Below are 18107 nucleotides of genomic sequence, written 5' to 3' on the forward strand. Positions count from 1 at the left end.
AGTCGTTATATGCCGGTGGAGGGTATTGCGGATGTGGTTCCATATGCCGAGCAATGGTTTGCATCACTGTCCAATTCCAGGTTGTCTTCCTTAGGATCAGACTTTTCAGCATTATAAATGTTAACTAAATTAGTACCCCTACAATCACCAATATAATTATCGTCTCCAGTAAGGACTTAACCCAATTACTAATATTCCATCCACTAAAAATGTTATCCAACCAGCTTGTTGTCATATCTTTCTCTTCCTGCTCTGCATCTTGTTCCACTCAAGCCAGTTGTTCTATGACATGTTCTACATCAATAGTCACATTTGAAATGTGGATGCAGCAATGATCAATATGATCTTTTAGAAATCCGCATACTCCATGTTCCTTTAATAACAGTGTATCTAATGCCAATCGATTTTGTAGCACCATTTTAGTTGTAGCTTGTAGTTGGATATTAAGGTCTCTAAAGCCTTCTTTCGTGGCTCTCGCGAGCCTACTCACTTGTCCTGTAAGTTTATAAATCATTTCCCTATTTCGATAAGTAGCTACCTGTGCAAATAGAGATTCTAACGCCCAACTGAATTTTACTCCACCCGAGGGTTCATGCCATATATCTTCATCTGCCCCTTCTTCTAAACTTCTTTTTGCCCTACTAATTTGTAGGGTTTCCAACTTTCCCTTAAAAGGAGACTTTTTCCATATTGGACACAGTGTGGGGAGGGAGTCCTAGAGTTATTGCTTTTACTTCCCCATCTATCGGCAGGTGTGTAGTCCAAGTTCCATCACTGGCTGCCCGTACAAATTGTCCTGGACTTATGTATGGCACTATAGCTACAATCCACTGCGACTTGACTAGCCTGGTTATTTCTTTCCGAATTGTACTTAATTCCTCGGCAAGCACATCCTGTCCTAAGAGCTATCAATACCGCAAGTAAGTGCTCGATATCTTCATTACTACTGTCGCAAGTATATTTCTTCTCACAAGTCCACCAAGCTACCTTTGTTGACTCTTGTCTACCACTACTATCAACCCGGCTTACTGTATAAAACTGATCAGTTCCATTCTGCTTTCCCTGCCATTTAATACACCATGATGTATTCCCTCCATACTGGAATTTCTGCAATAAACTTACTGTCCAATCACTATCCCACTCTTTCATTCCTTTTGGCTCATTTTTCTCTTGACATTCCCAAACAATCTTTTCTCTAGGCCCTTCTACTATACGTAGTTCATCGTAATGATACCGTCCCACATTCTTAAATCTGCGTATCGTTACGAATTGGTAGTTCTTTTCACATTCAGACCTTGATGTTGGGGGGGCTCAGTTTCCTATAGTATTGTGTAACATTTATCCTCTCTAAAACTTTCACTTCTTTACATTGAATTGTTTCATTTCCTTTTACTTGGGGCAGTGGGGAGGTTATTATACCCCACTCAAGCGGGCCTCCTGTTGCTTTTGGAATGGGCATACAAGCAGTAATTCTATCAGTTCCTTTCACTGTGGCAAAATCTTTAATCAATCCTACCAGTAAATTCTCTGATGGTTGCCTGTGTGGGATCTGTACCACTTGTGTCCGTGGTGCCTGGCCCTCTCTTTTTCTTCTAGATCCTTTTCGGTGGGCTACCAATATTCCTTTATCCAATTTCGGATATACCAATATTTCTCTTATCCCGTAATCTGTGCTATTTTCATGTGTTACCATGCACCGGTAGTTTCCTTTGTTGACTTTAGTAACACTAAACAGGGTTAGGGTGGTAGCTCCTCTCAGTTGTTGGCCCAGTTGTAGGGTTTTACTTACGTACGCCTTCCCTTTCCACCCAGCCTTCAATCCTGTATTGTCCTCGGTTGTGTCTACGTATATTTCCTGGCTCTGTCCGGAGTCATTTATTTTTTCCCAGACCACCTGTAGAGAGCTAATTGTTATTGGTTTATCGTCGTGCATTCCACATTCCAAAGTAACATTTTCTCCTTTGAATATTTCCTCTTTCTTATAGTTTTCTGGTATTTCTAGGAACTCAATTACAAGGTATTTACACAAAACAATTACTGTTATCGTTACTGCTCTTAAGAACCCCGACATTGTATGGTTATACGCGCCTCATCTGTAGTTTTGTATCATCTCCGATTGCTTGCACTGACCAAAATTCGGGAACCTTTTTCACCCGAGTATAATGAATCCAAGCACCCACCCCTTCGACCTTTGCAGCTGTAAAAGTAGTCAATAATACTTGATAAGGTCCGGCCCACCATTCTCTCAGGGGTTCTTCATTCCAGTTTTTAATGTACACTCGGTCACCTGGCTGAATGTCGTGGACAGGATTTTCCAGTGACAACGGTCGGTTCCACACCAGAACACTTTGAAGTTGAGCTGAAGTTTTGCCAAGAGACAATACATAATTATAAACATCCTGGCTCCCTGTTATATGCATATTAGGATTTGATTCTGGGGATTGATAAGGCTTTTCATACGTAATCTCGTATGAGCTTACTGACATTCCACTCCTTGGCTTTATCCTTATTCTCAGTAAAGCTATAGGCAAAGCTTGTGGCCATTGTACTTTGGCTTCCTGGCAGATTTTACTGATCTGTCCCTTTAGAGTCTGGTTCATCCTTTCTACCTGTCCACTAGATTGGGGTCTCCATGCAGTATGTAAATTCCAAGAAATTCCTAAGAGCCGGCTTACGTCTTTAACCACAGATGCAACAAAGTGGGGTCCCCTATCCGAGGATATTCCTAATGGTACCCCAAATCTCAGAATGATTTCCCGCAGTAACCATTTTGCTGTCTCTTTAGCTTGATTGGTGCGACAGGGAAGGGCTTCTGGCCATCCGGAAAAGGTGTCAACCCCTACTAACAAATACCTATATCCCCTGGTCCTAGGTAATTCTACAAAAATCAGCTTGCCAGTAATCTCCTGGTTCTATTCCTACTCTAACTCTTCCCATCTCAGCATGTTTTCTTGCTACTGGATTATTTTTCAGACAAATCTCACACTTTGACGTTACTGATGTTGCCATTGTTAACATATGTGTCGAGACAATGCTACGTTTTAAAAATGTTACCATTGCCTCTGCACCCCAGTGACAGTCATTATGTCTTGTCTGAAGTATTTCTCGCATCACCAAGGGGGGTGTTACTACCTGGCCCGTAGCGGTTACATACCATCCATCAGAGTTCTTTCGGGCCTTTAGGAGATTTGCTAATTTCTCATCCTCTGGCGAATATCTTGGTTTCTTGGGGAGATTAAGACGAGTGGGGCCTACCTTGAGTGGTACCAAAGCCATTACATTCCACACCTCCCGAGCAATTTGTCGAGCTGCTCGATCTGCCAGCCGATTCCCTTCTGATATTTTCGAGGTTCCTCCTTGATGGGCTTTACAGTGCATAATAGCCACTTGTTTTGGTTTTTGTACCGCATTTATCAAATTTAACACCTCCTCTTGATATCTTATATTGGCCCCTTGTGAGGACAACAGCCCTCTTTCTTTCCATAATGCTCCATGAACATGGTCTACTCCAAAAGCGTACTTTGAATCTGTCCAAATATTTACCATCTTTCCTTTACTCAGTTCCAGTGCTCGAGTTAGGGCTATCAGTTCCGCTCGCTGTGCTGATGTTTCAGGTGGTAAAGGTTTTGCTTCGATTACTGTCTTCAGGGTTGTTACTGCATACCCTGCATATCGTGTTCCATTCTCCACAAAACTACTACCATCAGTAAAAAGTTCCCAGTCATACCTTTCAAGGGGTACACCCTTCAAATCCTCGCGGCTGGCATGGGTATGCTCGATTATTTCCACACATATGTGTTCCAACGGTCCTTCTTCTGGAACAGTTCCTAGAAATACTGCTGGATTTAACAGGTTAGTTGTTTTCAAGGTTACGTCACCTTGTTCAGTTAGTATTGCCTGATATTTCATCATTCGGCTGGGTGATAACCAGTGGCCCCCCTTTTGTTCTAAAACAGTTGTTACCATATGTGGTACAAAAACTTCAATACGTTTTCCCAAGGTAAGTTTCCTTGCTTCCTGGATTAAGAGAACTGTTGCCGCTACTGCCCGCAAACATGAGGGCCATCCTGCACTTACAGCATCCAGTTGCTTAGAAATGTATCCCACAGGTCTTTTCCAGCTTCCCAGTCGCTGGGTTAGTACCCCTAGTGCTAGTCATTGTCTTTCATGTACAAATAACTGGAAATCTTTTGATAAATCTGGTAGGCCCAAAGCTGGTGACTTCATTAGGGCGTCTTTAAGTTTCTTGAAAGCTTCTTTCTGTATTTTTCCCCAAATAAAATCCTGTGCCTTCTGAGCTTCATAAAGGGGCTTAGCTATGAGTCCATAATCCATTATCCATAATCTGCACCAGCCAGCCATTCCTAAGAAGGCCCTTAGCTCATGGAGATTTTGAGGTTCCGGGATGGTGCATATAGCTTTTATCCTATTGACACCCAGACTTCTTTGTCCCTGGGAAATCTCACACCCCAAATATGTTACAGTTGAGCAAACTATTTGTGCTTTTTTCCTTTGAAACCTTATAACCACCCGTTCCTAACTGATTTAAAATTTCGATGGTTGTTTGGGTGCAGAGCGACTCATTCTCTGTGGCAATCAAACTATCATCTACATATTGTAACAACAAATACTGACTTCTGGGTACCTGTATTTGTCCTTGCGTTGTCCAGATTTCCAGGTCCTTGGCCAGCTGGCTTCCAAAGAGGGTCGGGCTATTCTTGAAGCCTTGTGGGAGTCTTGTCCAAGTTAATTGTGTCTTTCGTCCACTCTGAGGATTTTCCCATTCGAAGGCAAATAATTTTCTACTATCTTTATCAAGAGGTATGCAAAAGAAGGCGTCCTTTAAATCTATCACAGTAAACCATTTATATTTCTCTCTCACAGATGTTAACAATGTGTAAGGATTAGCCACTACCGGGTGAATGTCCTTTGTTATTTCATTTATTGCTCTAAGATCTTGTACCAATCTATATTTGCCATTCCGCTTCTTTACTGGAAAAATTGGAGTATTGTATTCCGATTTACATTCTTCCAAAATCTGATAGTTGAGAAATTTGTCAATAATTTTCACTATCCCCTGCCTAGCTTCTATCTTAAGTGGATATTGTTTGATTCAAACAGGTTTGGCTCTTTCCTTTAATTCCACCTTTACCAGTTGTGCCAGTTTCGACTTCCCTGGTACGTCTGTTTCCCGTACTGTTGCTCTAACTGCATTTTCTACTTCTCTTGGAATATTAACAAAGGGTTTATCTTTGGTCATTAGGATTTGGCCTACTTTGGACTCAGGTACCTTCATTATTAATTCTCCATCCTCAAAGGTTATTGTTGCATCTAATTTAGCTGATAGATCTCGTCCCAAGAGTGGAATCGGGCATTCTGGTACATACAAAAATTCATGGGTTAGTTCCTTACCCCCAAAACGCAAATCAAGGGGTTGTAAGAATGGCCGTTCCTCCTCCTTCCCTGTGGCTCCAGTTATTGTAGTTGTCTTAGTTCCTAATCGTCCTTTTAAACTATTTAACACTGAATATGTTGCTCCTATTACATTTACAGACTAATTAACACAGAGAAAGAAGCTCCTGTAACCAACAACAACAAAAAAATTCAAGCCTCTCTCTTCGTTTCCTAGCTTTATTTCAACTAGTGGACCTGCTAGGGTAGATGCCCCAGGTCCCCGTCATTTCTGACTGTTGTAAGTTTATCCTGCAGCCTAAGACAAATTCCTTCTGATATCAGGGGCTGATTGCCCTAGAAAGAGGCTAGCCAATTGCCTCTGTTTGTTTTCTGAAGCCAGGTCCAAATTTTCTGTCTTTTTTTTTTTTTTTTTTTTCCCATTGCATTTCAAAGTTGGTCCAGAAATTCAAAAATTCCATAGGGTTTTCTTTTGGACCTTCTTGGAACAGATTCTCAATTCCCAATTTAACCAGATTTTGGTATTTACATAATTTCCAGGGTGGTAAGGGTCTCGGGGCGGGGGGGGGGGGGGGTGTCGATCAGGGGAATGCAATGGTTGAAAGTTCCCTGAGCGGTCCCATTGGCAATCTGAGCTCACACAGGAACTCAGGTTGTTTTAAGAGTTAGCTGCTTTTCTGTTTCCATGACAACTCTCTGGGACCCATCATGGTCCCTCTGCCCCAGAGGGCTCACACCCGTGATTTTGAGATCTCAGCCTCGGGTTGAGGCGGAACTATTAACGTTCCTACATCCTCTTCCCCTGCTCATTCAACTTCAAACAGCTCTGTTAGATACTACATGCCACACAACCTTTAACACCTTCAACAACCCTTTTAACACTTCCTTTATCTTCCTCTAGCCTGTACTTTTCTAATGCCAACACCAAAGGCTCAGTCAGGGGCCAACTTAATTCCATACCTTTTCCCTCCAAGATGCTGAAACAACATATCAGTATACAACATTTCATCCTATTTTCCTTCTCTCCTCAAGAACAACATTAATTGCAAGACACTGTTACAGTCGATTGATCCATAAAGAATAGAAATGGGAATAGAAATGTTGATAGAAATGAGATATAGAATGTTGATAGAAATGAGAATAGAGATAGAAATGATGATTAGCATATGAAGCAAGGCTAGGCGGAGCTAGGAAATGAATATGCATAGACGAGTTGTGAAACCTAATGCATATGTAATATCTTAGGAGATAAAAGAGAACTAAGAGAACAAATCAGACGAAGTTAGATTCAGGTCTAAGACGAAGTTAGATTCAGGTCTAACATTCAGGCCAGAGTTGATCCTTTCCAGGTCTGAATCAGGACCCAATTTCCCATGGGTCCTGAGAGATGACAAAGAAGAGGACAACCCCAGAATACAGTTCTTAAGAAAACTTTCTCGTTTCGAATTGTGGTATCTCATCCTTTCTGCCCAGATAGGGTAATCCAAACAGCATCTCATACAGTGAAATTCCTATATCATTTCTTGGTGCTGTTTGAACCTGTAGGAGTGCTAAAGGTAAGCATTTTACCCAAGGAAATTGGGTTTCTAACACTAACTTAGTTAATTGCTTCTTTAATGTCTGGTTCATTCGCTTTACCTTCCCAGAAGAGGAGGGGTGCCAGGGGGTGTGAAAATCCCACTCTCTAAGGCCCGCATTGACCCTTGCAGTACTTGTGAAGTGAAATTAGTTCCTTGATCTGAATCAATGTTTTCAGCTATCCCATATCTAGGGACTATTTGCTCCAGTGATACCTTAGCCACCATGTTTGCAGTGGCAGATACGGAGGGGAAAGCTTACACCCATCCAGTCACGTGGTCAATTAGGACAAACAAGTACTTAAATCTCCCTGCTGTAGGTAACTCAGTAAAGTCTACCTGTCTACTTTGGAAAGGTCGAATCCCTGGCTCCCGTCCCCCTCTAGGTGAGTTACAAATGACCTTTTCATTTGCCTTTTGACATATGGTACATCCTCTGCATATTTGCTTCACTAAAGTGTATATTCCTACACAGACATACTTTCTTAGCACAACATCACACATTGCTTGCATCTCCCAATGACTCTCTTGATGTAAAACATCATATTTGCCTCATTGGTGCTTTATTCAGCATTTCTCTCCCATCAGGGAGTATCCATTTTCCCTCAGACTTCGTGGCTCCTGATTCCTTAAAGAAATCTCTCTTAAAACGTTTTAGTTCCTTCTTATTTTTCAACAATTCCCTGAATCCTCTCTGGATTTATTCTCCGTTTTCCCTCAGACATTAGATGCCTTAAATACCTGACTTCTCTTTCTACGTATAGTAATTTATTTTTCAATACTCCCAAGCCCTGCTTTCCCAGAAAGTTGAATAGCTTGTTAGCAGCTCCCTTCACAACTGTTTTCTCCTGTCCTGACAATAAACGATCATCCACATTTTGTAACAGTAATTCCTCCTTGGGAGGTTGGAATTGCTCCAAAATCTGTTCTAGAACTTTGCCCGAATAAATCGGTGGCCCTGTAAGCCCCTGAGGTAAAACTGTCCATATGTATTGTTGCTTCCGCCCCCACTTCAGAGTCTTTCCAGTCAGAGGTGAATATATCTTTGCTCTCAGGGCCTGAGAGCACTCCATTAATAACACTGTTATTCCAGTCTAACAATTTACTATTTGAATGCCCAGTTTCATCACCAAATCCCTTCCCAACGAGTTAGTCCCTGCCTTGGGTACATACAATAATTGCCCAGTGATCATTTTATCCCCTAGTCTCAGCTTGGTACCCCCCAAAGGTGGCACTGTTATCCCAGCCCCTTCTACCCCCATCACTTTTTAGGGTTTCATTAGTTAATTTAAACCCTGATACTTTACAGGCCAGCAATGACCTAGCTGCCCAAGTGTATTGGGTTTGATGGCAAGGTTTGGGGGGGGCTGCAGTGGCAGCCCCCCACGTGGAGAATCCAGAAACCTCCCCGTAGCAGATAAGGGACAACTTCATCCGGCCCCAGAGGGGCCCACCGCTGCCCAGAGCCAAGCCATGAGCAACACAGTCCGTGCCTCTGTGAGAGCACATCCACGAAAACAAACAAACGAACAAACAAAAACCTGCTGCTCAACAGCAGCTGGGAGAGCGAGGAGCGAGAAACCTCCCCGCAGACACCAAAGTCAGCACAGAAGGAGGGGGTGGAGGCGCTCCAGGCGCCGGAGCCGAAGCCCCCTGTGGCCTGTGGAGAGGCCCCTGGTGGAGCAGGCTGCCCCCCCCCGTCCCCCCCCCCCCCCTTCTCAATACTTGGGAAACTGACCAAACACCACAGCAAATATACCAAAACTTCTAGACTGTTACTTAGATAATGCCTACATCCTCTTTCCCTGCTCATTCAACTTTCCCAACTCATTCAAAGAACAGCTCTGTCAAACATTACATACCACACCTTTAACACCTTCAATAACCCTTTTTAACACTTCTTCTTATCTTTCTTCAGCCTGTACTTTCACCAAAGTCTCAGTCATTGGCCAACTTAATTCCATACCTTTCTCCCTCATCCCATTTTCCTTCTCTCCTCCTTCTTCCACTCCGGATATTCCTACCTGAAGTGGCCAGCCTGCCCACACTTAAAACATCCCATCAAAGCCTGTCCCTGCTAAGATTCAGGCCGCAACACGGGTAGCTTTCCTTGCCTGCCATTCCTTCATCTCTCTTCCTCTCCTTTCCATCCTGGCCCTGACTGACTCCCCCTGAAGATTTTCTTCCTCTTTCTCCAACCCTCTGCCTGACTACCTGCTACACTGTCAATACCATTAGTTTCACTCTCTGCTTTTCCTTCTCATCTCCCCTCCTGACACATACCTTCAGGGCCTCCCGCAGGAGGGCCCCCCAGTGACTGTTCACTACATCCCCCCCACCTTCTGGAGCATTTTCTGTGCATCTTGCCAGGCTTCAATCACAAAATGAACTTTCAAGAGCCCTTGGGATACCGGGTCCTCAGGATTCATCCCCAAGTACTTTCTCATTCTGACCCCAAGTCTCTCATATGATTTCTGTGTTGCACACTATTATTCTTCCAGCCAGGATCGGCAAGTGGTTATTTCTGCCCTGCCGGTATTACCCCTGGTCCTGGAGGATGAGTCCTTTCCCATTTTTGTATAGCAGCTCTCCTCCTGATCGTTCCCATTCCCATTTCTTTCCCTGTAAACAACATATTTATATACATAATTTCCCCTCCCCAAGAGTATAAGTTAGGTCCTAGGAAACTCCTAACCTCTCTGCTGGTAAGGAGGGGGGGAAGTTCACTTAAGAGGATACACAGTTAGTGTTAGTACTGTTAGTATCAGGGAAGGCAAAATTCTCAGTACCTCTTCTACCTTGTTTTAATTCTTGCCAGAGCCTAGAGTACGCTCTTCTCTAGGGACAGTGTTAATTGCAGTCCCTGTCTCCTTTCCTGGAGCGACTGCTGCTGCCACCGGTGCAATATTAGGATTATAGGGAGCATAACTTGGCTCCTCCTCCAAAAAAAAAGGAATCTTATTGTTTACACATAAATTTCAAGCCTGAATTTTCATCAGGCCCGTATTTTGGCCAAAATACTGCTGTTTCCTTAATTGGTTCTTTTGTCCAGACTAATACACAATATTTAACCATATTTATTTATTTATTTATTTATTACCATCTCCTCCAATTTTGAGATTATTTTTCCAATTTCTTACAATTCTTCAGGAAGAACTTTCGGTAGGCACTCCCCCAGGGATATCTCCCTGTCCCCTGGAACTCATATTTCCCATTTTTCCTATTCAGGAAAATGGGGGTGTACTGCCAAGCACTTCCCCGTGCAAGGGCTACTGTACACCAAATTTCCCTGGTGTACTGCCAAGCACTTCCCCGTGCGAGGCTTACCGCACACCAAATTTCCCTGGTGTATTGCCAAGCACTTCCCTGTGCAAGGGCTTACCATACACCAAATTTCCCGAGACTCTTCCTTTCTCTCCCTTATCTCACGCTTCGTCCGTCTCTGGCCTCGCCCCTCGCGGAGCTACGGAACCGCGGATCAGGACTCCACACTCGCTTCGTACAAAAGTACGTCTCAATCACACATCACACAGAGTCTCACCCGACCCCCGAGGCAATGCTTAATATTTCTTACCTTGGTCTCTGCACAGAGTTACCGGATCAATTCTTAAAACCCGGAGTGCCTACCTTCTTCCTTTCCCCACTACTTCACAGATCCTGCCTCTTTAATCAGTCTCGGGCCCTCTGTCAGCTCTCCGCAGAACCGCCACCGTCGATGCACAGGACCGCTGAAATCAGCAGGGCATGCCTTCCTGCTGCTGCGGCGGTGGGGCTCCCCGGTAGGTGACTGGCTCCCGGACGAGCCCCAAATTGTGAGAAACACTCCGTAGCCAATAACTTAGGCTCAGGCGAGGATCTCAGTGAAGTAGTAATTTATTCGCGATTGCAATGGCGGGCGCCCCACAAGCAGGAGAGCGCACCTACTAGTTCCAAAACACAGTTTATATACTTTTTGATGACAGGGCCCTCCCCTGTTTCCCCACTGGAGTGGGTAATCCAGGTTCACAATCTATCTGATGCTTCACAGACAATGCCTGGCCTTCAGTTGCCGGCCTGTTTTGGAGATGGTAATGTTTTCTCCCCTTATCTGGCTTGACTTAACACAGTGATTTTCACCTGATTGCTCTAAGGAGGCTGGTTGTCTGCATTTTACGAGGTCACCTGCTGAGCTTTCTTATCGCTGTAAGCACATCTCAATACCACATTCCTTCCTTCTAAACAACGTAACACTGCAAAAACAACATTTCTATTCCCACTATTCTTTCAGTCCTTCTGCGCTTGCCTACTACTCTCTGGTGGTCGTCCGGGTGGTCGTCGGGATGAGGTAAGATGTCTTCATCAGAGTTGAACTTTTTAACCTTTCCTTCTCACGCATGCTCTCTGAGCCCTCGGTCTCAGTCCAAACCGCAAGGTTGGTTTGATCCAGTTCCCAGGGTCCAAGAAGCCCCAGTTATCTAGATGTCTTGCAAATGGAGCATTCTTTTAATCCTCCTTACTCCTCCTCATGAATGGGTGCATTCTCTCATGCTACCCTTGCACATATATTTTGTATCTTCCAAGCGCAGCCCCGGAACAGTACATCGCAAATGTAACATATTAAGCAATATTGTATTATTTCATCTTCTATTACTAACAGAGGGACTCAGCTACTTGGTTTTTCTGGTCGATTCCTTTCCTTGCACAGGCACGGGTACCGCCCAGGGGAGTTGGGTCCCGGTGTCCCAGCACTGCCAGATCCCTGGTGCCGTGGGCAGGCCCCGAGCCCCCGTGACACCCCTCTCCTTTCCCTCTCCCCTCCCCTTTCATCTCTCTGCAGCACGGTGAGGGCGTTGGTGCCAAAGAGACTCCTCAGCAGCGGTACCAGCGGCTGCAGCACGAGGTGCAGGAGCTGGTCCGGGAGGTGGAGCAGATCCAGGTGAGCACCACCCCTGCCGTTTGGCACCTGCGGGCAGATCGTCCCCGGGGGCTGACACTGCTGCCTGTCCCCCCCTGCACAGAGCGCGGTGAAGGAGTCGGCGGCCGAGGAGGAGCTGACGCCCATGGCCTTGGCCAGGCAGGTGGAGGGCCTGAAGCAGCAGCTGGTCTCCAGCCACCTGGAGAAGCTGCTGGGCCCTGCCGCAGCCATCGACTTCGCAGACCCCGAAGGCGCGCTGGCCAAGTGAGTGTGGGCTCGTGGCCGCAGCTTGGGAAGCGGGGGGCAGCAGGGGGAGGATGCCAGCATCCCCGCGCGGCGGTACCAGGGCAGCGTGCCCACCTTTTCCCCTTGCCCAGGCGCCTGTTGCAGCAGCTGGAGGTGGCGAAGTGCAAGAAGACAGCGGCAGGGAAGAGCCCCGCCAAGGCGCCAGCCCCCACCGGAGACACGCTCACCTTTGAGCTGTACTGGAGGCCAGAGCAGGACCAGTTCTCCCAGGCTGCCAAGGTGAGCGTGAGGAGGGGGAGTCACAGTGTTTGACCCCAAAATGGGCTGTCCTGCCCTCTCAGCTCTCGTTTCCCTCGTTTCCAGATTGCGGAGCTGGAGAAGCGGCTGGCACAGCTGGAGGCGATGGTGCGGTACGAGCCTGACAGCCAGGTAAGGAGCCAGGAGCTCCAGCCCTGCCGCTCCCCTGCCCTCCATCCTGCCCCACTGATGTGATTTTCCTCCCCACAGAACCCGCTGTTGGTCGGGCTGAAGGGGACCAGCCTCGTGGTGAGTCCTAGAATCCTAGAATAGCCTGAGTTGGAAGGGACCCATGAAGACCCTTGGGTCGAACTCCTGGCTCCACACTAAGAATTAAACCATAAATCTGAGAGCGTTGTCCAAATGCTTCTCAAACACCAGCAGGCTTGAGGCCATGACCCCCTGCTTGGGGAGCCTGCTCCACTGCTCGACCACCCTCTCAGTGAAGATTTTCTGTCCTAATACCCAGCCTGAACTTCCCCTGGTGCAGCTTTAAGCCGTTCCCTCATGCCCAGGCACCCCATACACACCCTGTTCTCCTTCCCCAGGAGACCGTGCAGATCCTCCAAGCCAAAGTGAACATCCTGGACGTGGCTGTGCTGGACCAAGTGGAGGCCCGGCTGCAGGTGAGGGCCTGAGGCGGAGGGAGGTGGGGATGAGTCCCGCAGCCCCCAGCCAGCACTGGGCCCGCTGGCCCCACCAGAGGATGGCATGGGGCCATGGGAGGGCACCCGCAGAGGCTATGAAATTGGGGTGGACCCTGCTGGATTTGGGGTGTCACATCCCCTTACGCCCTCCTTTCTTGCTTTCCGCCCCTTGCCCCAGATCCACCAGGTCTATGAGATGATGCAGCGCTGGGACCCCGTGGCCAGCAGCCTGCCCGATGTAGTGCAGCGACTGCTGACCCTCAGGGACCCGCACGAGCAAGGTGAGGGGCAAGGAATGGGGATGCTGGGGACAGTGGCGTGGCGTGACAAGGGAGATACTGGGGTCTGGGGGCCCTCCAGTGCTGAGTTTTCACCTCCTTCCCAGCCACACAGTTTGGGCAGGTCCTTGTGCACCTGGACACCACGCAGCAGGAGATAGCTGGTGCTCTCAAGGACAACACCGTGCTGCTGGCAGAGGTGAGTCTCAGCAGCATGTGCTGGGGTGGGAGGGGTCCCCATCCTGTCCGCCCTGCTCAATCCCTTCCCCACTGACCCCCCTGCAGGTCCAGAAGACGATGAAGGAAAACCTGGCCATTGTAGAGGACAACTTTGCTGACATAGAAGCCCGCATCAAGCGGCTGCAAAAGTGAGAGCACCCTGGAGCACCTCCCTGAGCATCTGCATTCCCCCCCCCCCCCGACATTGTGATCCCCTGGGAATCACTCCCTCTGCCTGCAAGTAGCAGTCCCTGTTTGTGTATAGCTGGCCGTGCTCCCCTGCGCAGAACGGGGCTGTGGAGGGGCCCTTCCCAGCCCCCCATTAGCACCCAGGGGTGGGTCACTGCTCCCCCAACCTGGATTTACCCCAATAAATGTCCTGGTTCAAAGCGTGTCCGTGCTGGCCTCTCCTTCGGGCTGCGGGACACGAGCAGGGCCCAGCTGGGCTGTTTGAAATGCAGCTTCTACTGCGCATGCAAGCCCTCCAAGCACCCCCAGCGTAGCTCCAGCTACACTTTTCTTACGCTTTTTTTTAGTTTAAAACCATTAGCCCTTGTCCTACCAGTGAAGAAATATTTCTCCTCAACACCTGCAGTACGTTGAAGACATCGTCGTGTGGGGCAACACAGGAGAGGATGCTTTTGAGAAAGGGGAGAAAATAATACAGCTTTGGACGGCTGCTTTCGTCCTGTTAAACAGAGTAAGGTGAAAGGATGGGTGCTGGAAATGCATTTTTTTACGCATAAATTGGCAAGATGGATGTCATCAGGTCCCCATGGATGCGATCCATGGGGATCCAAGAAGCTGTGGACTTGCCAGCTAGCAAATGCTAACGGCTGTATAATGCCTGCATGGGTTAACAACCCTTCACCTCCCTCCTCTGCGCCCCTTGAGCTGAGGCTGTCGGGGTGTGTCCGGGCGGGGACATACCATATAAGGTCATATGGCGTCATCCCTCCTTTATGACGTCATCCCTCCTTTATGACGTCATCACCCGGACACTATATAAGGCCGCGCTCGCCCAGGCCGGGCCAGTGGCAGAGGCGACCTCTGCTGCTGCGCGGTGCTGGGAGCCGGTGTCTGCTGAGGGCTCAGAGGCTGCTGTCCCTCAGAGGCCCAGGCCGTGCGATCGCTGGTGGCTATTGCTGGCAGCGTTTGGTGAAACCGTCGATTTCGCATTCCTTAAGCCATGATCCGGGGTGGTGTGGGCCAGGGGCCCGTGGCGCACAGTCACCCCTCATCCCGTCGGGGCCCAGCGCGACCCCCCAGCAGGCCTGTGCAGCAGGAGGAGCACAGGCAGGAGCTGGAGGCGCTGCGGGCCCAGCTGGAGGCGCTGCGGGCCCAGCTGGAGGCAGTGCGGGCCCAGCTGGAGGCCAAGCGTCTCCGCTCCCAGGAGCTGCAGCGCCGCTTTGCTGATGAAGCCCGTGAGATGAAGAAGAGGGCAGAGGAGCAGCGGCAGCTCCTGGCCAAGCAGCTACGCTCCAAATGCGAGCAGGAGCGGGCGCGGGAGCTGCAGCGGCTGTGGGAGCAGATCCAGAAGCAGCAGGCAGCGGAGATCCGTCAGCTGCTGTGTGAGGGGAACACCAAGTGGTGCCAGGCTCAGCAGCTGCTCCAGCAGCAGTGGGACGAGGCCGTCCGCCAGGTGCGGGACCTGCAGCGGCAGCTGTTCAAGGTGCCCGTGAACCGTGGCCGGAGCGGCGGCAGCGAGGCCCGCGGCAAGCAGCAGGACGTCAACAGGCAGCTCTGCTGGCGGGCAGATAGCAAGCAGGCCGCCCAAATCCTGGACCTCCAGGAGAAGCTGCAGCTGCGGAGGAAACTCCCCTCTCAGTACATCCCGGAGAAGGCTGAGGGGGGGGCGCCTGCCTCCCACAACGGGGACAGGGCCGCGGCCCAGCACCGCCTGCAGAGTCTCCTGGGCACAGGAGCCACCAGGCCCGGCTCTTCGAAGAGCTCCGGTGCATCTGGTGCTGGTGGTGGAGAAGGGCAGCGGACAACCTGCTCGAGCTCAGAAGACGCTCACCTGCGGGGTGAAGGGCAGAGCAGCAGGAAATCTGTCAGAGACATTGGGGTTCAGGTCCCAGAGCAGCAAGAGGCCTGTCCACCTGGCAGCGGAGACAGCCCGTTCCTGGAGCAGCAGAAAGCGCAGCTGCAGAATGCCCTGAAGGACCTGGCCAGGCAATGGATGGTCCTTCAAGAGGAGACCTGCTTCCTGAAGAACGAGAGCTCCCTGGTGGAAGCGAGGGAGAAGGCGGGGAGGCTCAAGCAGGAGCTTGGTATGCTGGGCCTCCTTACCAAGAATCTGACAGAAAAAACCAGGAAGCTGAAAGAGCTTGCTGCAAAGTCTGGAAAGACTGCTGCAAAGACGGAGCAGGTCGACCAGCAGCAGAGAGGGCAATTGGAAACCGAGGCTGGGAAAAAACTTCAGCTGCAAAAGAAACTGGATCAGGAACGTTCAAGGCTGAAGAACAGGTACGAGGAGCTGAAAGTGTGTCTGACAGAGATGAGAAATGAAAAAGCCAGACGCGCGCAGGAAACTTCTCAGCTCCGCAGGCAGAAGGAGAGGATAGAGGAGATTCAATCCGAAAACGCTGCTCTGAAGCAGAAACTCGTGCAAGCGACAGAGCAGCGAAATGCTGCCGTTGGAGCAGCCAAACGTCTTCAAACGCTCCTGAAGGATCTCGACTGCAAATTGAAAGCCATGAGTCAACCGGCAGAAAGGACGCAACAACAGCAGCAGGACCACGAGGAAACAAAGCTAATGCTGCAGAAAAAAGAAGAGGAAGTTAAGCATTGGCAGAGGGCTTGGGCAGAGCTCAGAAGGACACGTGAGGAAGAGCTGCAAGCCTCTCGAGTGCAGCTGAGAGAATCAGAGCAGCAGTATCAGCACCAATGTCAACAATGGGAGCTGCTCTCTCAGCAACTTGAGCAAGAGAAAAGAAAAAAATCCAGCCCTATCGTCTCAGAACTACCCCAGGCAATGACACCTCCCACAGCACAGGCCTATGCAGAGCAGTCCCATGACCTCTGCAGCCATGAAGACAGCTCTGATGCTTCTGAGAAGGCAGCCAAAATCCTGGGATTCTACACAAGCAGCTCGGCATCTGATGCCACACGCGACGGTCCTGGGTGCTGCACTGTTTCAGATGAGGGCTCTGTAGGTGGGAACGGAGAGTCAGGAGCAGAGCATGTGTCCTTCGTCCCGCAGTCCCTGGGACAAGAATCACCAAAACTTCAAAGACTTGTAGCTCAACAGGGCCACCATCCTGTTGAGGGTCCTAATGAGCGCCCCGAAGCAGAGCTTCCTCATGCTCGGGGAGAATACGTTCACGTCTCTGGAGACGTGGACGAGCATGACGGGTCTGTGAGGGAGCGGAAGGCTGTCGGAAGACGACTTTTCTCCTCTACTTCGACAGAAGTTTCAGACAGCAGCCAGGTGACAAGTTCAGAGCTGTTATCCCCTGCAAGACAGTGATATCGAAATAAGTTCTTGCAGCAGAAGGGGAAGGAAGAAACAGAGACAGAATAAATCTTTTTGACCAAGGAATTTGTGTCTGTGTGGTGGTTTTACTTGGGTGGGCGGTCGAGTTCCACCTCAGCCGCTCTCTCACTCCCCCTCCTCAAAGAGAAAGGGGGGGAAAATACGACACAAAGGGCTCAAGGGTTGAGATAAGGAGGGGGAGATCGCTCAAAAATTATCGTGACGGGTAAAACAGACTCAGAGTGGGGAGAGAGTAAGATTTATTGCCTATTGCTAACAAGGTAGGGAAGTGAGAAACAAAGGAAAGAAACCAAAAACACCTTCCCCCCACCCCCCACACTAACATGAAACTGGGCCTCCATACACGTCGTGGTTGGTGGGGAGACGGACATTTCCCTAAGGAGAGCTCCCCCCTTCTCCCTCCCCTTCCATGGCTTTTATTGCTGAGCGTTACGTGGTCATATGGACTATCCCTTTGGTCTTTTGGGGTCAGCCGCCCCGGCGATGCCCCCTCCGCACCTCTTGCCCATGGTGGTGGGCAAGCCACTGGATTTGGGGCTGGGGGGTGGCAGAGGGAGGGCGCTGCGGGAGTCCTGGTGCTGTGCCAGCGCCGCTCAGCAGTAGACAAAACACATCGGTGCAATAGCAAGTCAGTTGTAGCCTAGCTACAAGTACAGAGCACAGCGCTGTATGGGCTGCTGTGGGGAAGGCTGAGGCCATCCCAGGCAGAGGCAGCCCACCAAACCCACCGTGGTGGGGACGGGATGACCAGGCAGGGTCTAGAGGGGTGGCTGGATCCCAACCGAAACAGTCGCCCGGGGGCTGGGAAGGATGGGGAAGGTGCTGGGTGGTGCGGTGGGAGCTCCTACGCTCACCCACCTCGGAGGAGCTCGGAGGGACGGTGGCGTCGGGGGGAGTCCTGCCGGGCCCCTCGCAGGGACCACCCGCCCAAAGACCCCGGCCACGCAAGTCCACGAGCAGGGAGGTGAAGGTGGAGGGGTTCAGAGGGGGTCACCCACGGCCTCGCACCCCGGGACGGCGGCAACCCACGGGTGCAGC

General features: G+C 49.6%; 2 protein-coding genes across 2 annotated transcripts; both read left to right on the forward strand.

The window, feature by feature from the left end:
- The first annotated feature begins 11308 nt into the window (after positions 1–11308).
- Positions 11309–13962, forward strand: LOC136787986 (dynactin subunit 2-like). Its single transcript, XM_066985429.1, has 10 exons — positions 11309–11313; positions 11760–11904; positions 11987–12147; positions 12261–12408; positions 12493–12558; positions 12637–12675; positions 12975–13052; positions 13132–13354; positions 13459–13550; positions 13637–13962. The coding sequence occupies exons 1-10, from the start codon at positions 11309–11311 to the stop codon at positions 13721–13723; spliced, it is 1044 nt and encodes a 347-aa protein (XP_066841530.1). The 3' UTR covers positions 13724–13962.
- Positions 13963–14759: 797 nt separating this feature from the next.
- On the forward strand, positions 14760–17042 carry LOC125181749 (RIMS-binding protein 3-like). The gene has a single exon (XM_066985430.1). It carries the CDS (start codon positions 14760–14762, stop codon positions 17040–17042), a length of 2283 nt encoding a protein of 760 aa, XP_066841531.1.
- The last annotated feature ends 1065 nt before the right edge of the window (positions 17043–18107 follow it).

This window comes from Anser cygnoides, chromosome 32 (assembly GCF_040182565.1).
Source record: "Anser cygnoides isolate HZ-2024a breed goose chromosome 32, Taihu_goose_T2T_genome, whole genome shotgun sequence".
Classification (NCBI taxonomy): Eukaryota; Metazoa; Chordata; class Aves; order Anseriformes; family Anatidae; genus Anser; species Anser cygnoides.